The 6,611-nt window shown below is 40.7% G+C and overlaps 1 protein-coding gene across 1 annotated transcript; it reads left to right on the forward strand.

The window, feature by feature from the left end:
• Positions 1 to 5,544: 5,544 nt before the first annotated feature.
• LOC113213073 (uncharacterized) lies at positions 5,545 to 6,366 on the forward strand. The gene has a single exon (XM_026432014.1). It carries the CDS (start codon positions 5,545 to 5,547, stop codon positions 6,364 to 6,366), a length of 822 nt encoding a protein of 273 aa, XP_026287799.1.
• Positions 6,367 to 6,611: the final 245 nt, after the last annotated feature.

Consider the following 6,611-nt stretch of genomic DNA (forward strand, 5'->3'; position numbering starts at 1 on the left):
TTTCGTCGAAAAAAGCACTCTAGCGCCCAAACGGTTCGAGATAGAGTCAAACGGACAAAATTTTTGCCCAAAGGGCTCTACTTTCACGAGTTACCCCTTAGGAGATCATAAAAAAAATATTTTTTTTCTACTTTTTGGACCAACCCCTATTTCTTTGCTACCCCCTTTCACCCCCTTAGGGGTGGTTGATAGGATTTGCACCAGGCGTTTCGTTGTCCAGGAGTGACCCCTAAGATACCCTGAAATTTGCAGACCTCTAGCTCATCTCCTTCCTCTTACACGGACGACGGACAGACAGACGGACGGACGGACGGACGGACACGTAGTACGCCTGTTAAGGCCCAAATATAGGACCAACCTTGCATTTCGATGTAGAGCAAAACCGTCTTAGGGGTAGTTAGTAGGTACCTAGAGGTCACTTTTAAGAAGTGTTGCCCAACTCTACCCCGTGACTGGATCCGGAAAACGGGGGGTTGCCTACCTAACAGGGGCAAATTCCCAAAAGCGCGAATAGAAGCATTTTCGAGTGTTTTTTGGGAACCATATCGGTCGGAACGGATGCAAATATGTGTAAGACAGTCGACAATGTGTCTTAAGTAATCGCAGACATTTATTGCCTAACTTTCAGGGGCCAAAACCCTGAAATTTTCAAGGAAACACGCCGTATATCAACAATTTTCACCTATACGTTTTCGGGGTCGCTGAGTTTGATTTCGGACGTACAAAATCGTTGTGACCAGACACAGTATGTGTGTGTGTGTGTGTGTGTGTGTGTGTGTGTGCGCGCGCGCGCGCGTTTACCGTTTGCCTTTGGTCCACAAGAAGTCTGTAGTAGGTTTTAAAAATCCGAATAAACACTACAAAATGACAAACACATGTGCACTTGTGCGCAAGTGTTTTGCTAGAAAATTGCTATAATTAAACCAGATTTTTCATAGGCCAATGAGGGTTTGTTTATGGTGTTTAGCGGTCATACTGAATGAAATTTTACCATGACCCGAAAAATCGGTGTCGAGCTGCTTTGCGCTGCGCTCGGTCGAATTGACCTGGAACCTCCCTCTGGTCTTCGGATAGGTGTGGCGCGCAAACATACATACACACAAATACATGCAAAATGCCCCCCCCCCCCTCCCCCCCACACACACACAAGTAAGATGTGCAAAAATAAAACATAGCACCTCTATTCTAAAGTGAAGCATGATATTCTGTTCTGATGTTCGGCAATGTGCGATTGCGCGCGCGCGCGCGCGCGCGCGCGCACACACACACACACACACACACATACTGTGTCTGCTCACACCGATTTTATACGCAGGAAATCGAACTCAGCGACCCCGAAAACATATAGGTAAAATTTCTTGATATACGGCGTGTTTCCTTGAAATTTTCAGGTTTTCGGCCCCTGAAAGTTAGGCAATTAATGCCTGCGGTTACTCAAGACACATTGTCGACTGTCTTACACATATTTGCATCCGTTCCGACCGATATGGTTCCCAACAAACACTTCAAAATGCTTCTATACGCGCTTTTGATAATTTGCCCCTGTTAGGTAGGCAACCCCCCGTTTGCCGGATCCAGTCACGGGGTAGAGTTGGGCAACACTTCTTAAAAGTGACCTCTAGGTACCTACTAACTGCCCCTAAGACGGTTTTGCTCTACATCGAAACGCAAGGTTGGATGGCTTAACAGGCGTACTAACGAGAGCGGTTGCATAAGCCCGCTTTAATGCTTTTTTAAAAGCAGAAGGGCGGGCTAAAAAACAGCAGCCTATGTTAAACACTCTATTTTACTACAGTTGTGTGTCTAGCACGCTACATCTATCAAGGTTCTATTGAGCCGAGCACTGTGAAAAATAGAAGTAATTACAAGAAGAAGAGAGCGCTGCAGAGCGCGCGGCAAAAGGACATCGGACAACGTTACAGCGTCGCCGGGAGATCGGTCGACGTTAGAGCGTCGCGGGGAGATCGGACGACGTTAATAGAGGACGTGTCTCGAAGCAGACGATTGGGAAGAAGAACAAGAAGACCGGATCTGGTATGAGAAATTGCTGCTTTTGAGCGTCCGCGGCGCCGATCCGCCATATTGTTTCCATAGCCGGCGTAAACAAGTGTCGGGAAGGAATAAAAACATCAATCTGCGTTATTTAGAGTATGCCAAAGGACTAAATTAACAAAATGTGACATTATTATCTTGTGCGATGCCTCAAAACTCGTATTTACGGTAGTTTCGCGTCGCGTCAACCTGTCGTGTCGTTTGAAATACGGCTGTCGCCTGTGGTGATTTCGCCTCAGGACAGTTCATAGCTTTTCAAACAAAAATAATACTTTTGACAGACAAATTTCGTAATTTTGATGGTTCGTTTGTTTTTATTTTGTATTATTTTTGTATGATATCTCAAAGCTTTGTCCTGTCTGTAGGTTATGTGACATCCTCTGTGAAAAGCAAGTCGATGTGAGTCTGCCCAAGCAGTACATATTCTGATGTTAGCATTAATAACTCACCAGAAAATTATCATTATTAAATGCCTTCATTTTCAGATGTCTGAAGATGTTCAATGGGATGGGTTGCCGCACAGACACAGTGCTCTCGCTCCGTTAGAAGATAGTGCCCTCAACTCATGTCTGCACCTTCTATTTCATGTGCCAAAGTTTGTGAAATTACTAAAAGAGAGCCCTCACTCATGTGACAATGACAGTAGTGATTGTACGTTTTGCCTCTTATTGCTAATTTGGGATGCCTACGAGCATGGCATCATTAATGCTGATCTGAACTCTGGTAAGACGAACACCATGGACATTTGTGAAGTAAAGTGTGCATCGTACTTCTGTCATAATAATAATTTTTAATTTTTTCAGTGCTGTCTGAGATTTTGCCCGGATCCCAAATTTTTGAAACAATCATGACACTGATATCATTAGTTCATCATGACCTTGCACATGAAGAGAAGTAAGTGTTTTGTTTTCTATTACATTTTCTGCAAATATTTTCTTAAAACATATTCTTTGAATCTTGTGAAATTGCAGCGAGGATGACTCACCTATTGTTCGAATGTTTGGGGGTGAGCTGATAACTGAAAGTGAGTTAAGACAAATGTATTTGTTATGGTAGACATTGGTAATCACTTTGATAGTTGAATGTTTTATCTGCAGGTGCATGTCTTAAATGTATGGCTGTATCATGCAAGAAAGAGCAAAGAGCAAAGAGCAACAGCTCCCCATTAATCATAGTAATGTTCAGTGGGGCATTAAAAACGTTATTGGTGGCAAAAAAACAGTATGCCAGGAATGTGGTGAATTTTGGAGTTTTGTCTTTAAAGAAATTTCAGAAGGCCCACCTTTACTCCTTCTTCACCTTGTACGGTATGTGTGAAGAAATTATAAAGTGTGATAATCTAGAACCATGACAAAAAAGAAAAGGAAAGGAACTGAGAGAAGAAGAGAATTATGATTATTGTTGATTTCTTCCTTCTGTTTGTATGCAGTGCTAAGAACTTCAGTGAAAATATCTCATTTAAAGTAAATGAGACTATTCAACTCCCTAAGGGTCTTGAAACAACATCAACACAAGGCTATAAAGTAATTGGGGCAATTCTTTCAAATAGAATTGCTATTGTTAGGTGCCCCAATGGCAATCTTGTTTCTTTAGAGGACAGAAAGGTATTGTTTTTTCTACTACATATATTATGTAGAAAGCAAGAATGCATGATTTATTTTAATGTCATCTTTCATTTTTCTTAACAGGCAAAGAGTTTTTCATGGGCAAAATTTTTAGGGGAGGAGACAGGTGGTGCTTGCAAAATTCTAGTCTATCAGCGGATCCTCCCGGAACCAAGTAAATTTTTGATAACTCCTTTGAAGGAGCGTGAGCAGAATAAGCCAGACTTGGCAGTGCATTCCACTTCAAAATGGACAGTAACTCCAATGGTACATTTAATTTAATAAATAATTACCTTAATAAAGTAAAATACATCACACATTTATAATTAAAACATTGACTTAAAAGATACTTTCAAAAAAGTAACACATTTTAAAATGTCAAAACTGGAACAATTTTTTTTTACAATTACAGGGTAGCAACAGTGACAACTTGAGAGAGAAAACACCTCGAGGCATTTTAAAGCCTCGCAGACTGGATGTGGATACGCCTCAAAGTGCGTCCAAATCAGATGATGAGGTGTGTAGCAGTGATGTCCAATCGTATTGTAATGGGTTTAGATCTCTTGGAGTGCGTTGCAGAAAATACTCAGGAATTAGCACTTCCCTGTGGAAAGTAATTTGTGCTGACTTAATCTTTTCCCAATGAGTCTTGTCCAAAGGTACTTCAATTATCATTGTTCCATGTGGGCTCCACACTACTAAGTCAGCGCTTTCATACTCTAATATGCCAAGGTAGTGTTGGATCTGGCTGTAATATTCATGGCCTTTCTTAAGGTAGTCTTTTTGATTACTTTTGTCCCAGCTAACACAAAAAGAATTTCTTTGACTTTTTGTCAAAACATTCCTATAATTTTTGGGGTGATGTTTTCTTAGGATGTAGGGGCATTTCACCTCTACAAGCTTGGGTGGCATTATGCTAGAATACTTTATTGCATCCACACTAGCAGCTCCTTCTGGGTAGTCCTCCCGTTTTATTGATCCATATTCATTCTCTTCTACCCACATTTCCAAAAAAATATTCCAAAAGAGCATCCTCCTCATGCTCAATACCCCAATTTAAAGCTGCTCCACGGGGAGAATCCATACTCCATAAGTGGTTTCTTATGAATGCCTTTCTTGATGCATCAGTGGGAAGGTGCAAAACTGGGTAAGCAGTCTTTCCAGTCATATGGATGCTTCGCAACGCTTTCCATGTGTCACTTTGACTTTGGTCCTTGGTATCAGGCAATTCATAAACGCGAACTAAATTAGCAGTGTACATCACAGTATTGTTACGGTGCGTCTTGTAGGAGGGCATGCTGTTCTTGAAAGATTGACAGAGAGTTGAGAGGTGCTTCAGGGCTATTGGTGTACATCTGTCCTCTTCGTAAGTTAGCTTTAAGTGTTTCTGAAAAAGAGTCTCAACAGGGTTCACTGTAAGTCTTGCCACAAAATTATTAATGTCAGTTTGGGTCAGTGTTGAATTTTGGAGGCCGATGGGTCTTGGGTCAAAGTATGCTCGGCGCTTGACGTCTATTCTGTATGAATCATACTGCTTGTCTCTAACAGGGCCCGGGTCTCTTTTCAGAGAACCTTTGTTCCATGCCTTAGGCAGGGAGGTGCATGTCAGAGCTGAAAGAAAATCCACAAATAGTTAGGAATGACCAAACTTCAATACATGACTTAACTAAACCTTTCATTTTTGTTTTGTTTTACAGGTGCATCAGACAAGCAGTTGCTCTCTTTTATCACCTTTACGTGACCCACGTCATATTCCTGCACATTTAACAAACTATAAAATTTGTGCTAAGTCACCCAACAAATTTAAATTTTTTACTGGATTGTCTGTTGAAAATTTCCAATTTTTTTTGATTTGTTGGGAGGAGATAACAAAATCAAACAACTGAAAATGAAGTACACCCAAAGGACGCCAAAGAAGTTTCTCAATGAAGCAAAAATAACTTCAGAGGACAAATTGTTTATGTTCTTGTTGCGGCTGAGAAGAGGATACCCAGTTGTAGACTTAGCTCATATATTTGGAATTTCTAAGCCGTATTGTGTGAGAGTCTTGTACGTCATGCTTCGGTATCTACATATTACATTAAAGGAATTATCAAAGCATCTGTTCATCAGTGCTAAAGCACTAGAATTCAAGAAGCCCAAACCATTTAAGCCCTTCAAAAACTTAAAAATTATTATTGACGGTTTCGAACTGAACCTTGAGTTCCCATCCAACTTCCAGCAGCAGGGAAATACGTACTCTGAGTACAAGGCACACAATACCGTCCGATTTATTATAGGCATTTCACCTCATGGCACTATTGTGTTTGTAACTCCTGGCTATGAAGGTAATATGTCTGAAAGAAAAGCTTTGGAGGAAAGTGGTTTCTTTGATATGCTGAAACCTGGTGATGTTGTCATGTGTGATAGAGGATTTGAAATTAATAATGAACTTCTTAGAAGAGGAGTTGAGGTGTTAAAGCCTCCTTCTTTGGGTGGACGTAAGAAATTTACTCCTGAGGAAGAAATTTTGACTCGTGCTATTGCATCTGCAAGGATTTATGTTGAACATGCAGTGAGACTAGTGAAAGTGAATCGCCTACTCCGATTCACAGTTCCAGTGTCTATGATCCCAACAATATCTGACTACGCCTATGTGGCAGGTTTCCTTGCAAATTTCGGCACAAAAACATTTCAATCTAAGAAAAAGAAGAATGGTGAATGGAAGTAAATTAAAGATACAGATGAAATGTAGATGATTATTGTTGCCAGCTCTTCAGAAAGTATTATGAAAATGTATGGAAGACATCTGATGATAAGGTGAATGATGTGTCATCATAGTCCTCCTCGTAATAATTATTGTTGTCTTCCAAGCCTTCATTTTCTTCAATATCAGGTATGTCAATCATAATTATGCCATCATCTGCATTTTCTGACACTTCTTCTGCAGAATTCATTAATGCCTCCAGATTAATA

This window comes from Frankliniella occidentalis, unplaced genomic scaffold (assembly GCF_000697945.3).
Source record: "Frankliniella occidentalis isolate FOCC.00 unplaced genomic scaffold, Focc_3.1 Scaffold172, whole genome shotgun sequence".
Taxonomy (NCBI): domain Eukaryota; kingdom Metazoa; phylum Arthropoda; class Insecta; order Thysanoptera; family Thripidae; genus Frankliniella; species Frankliniella occidentalis.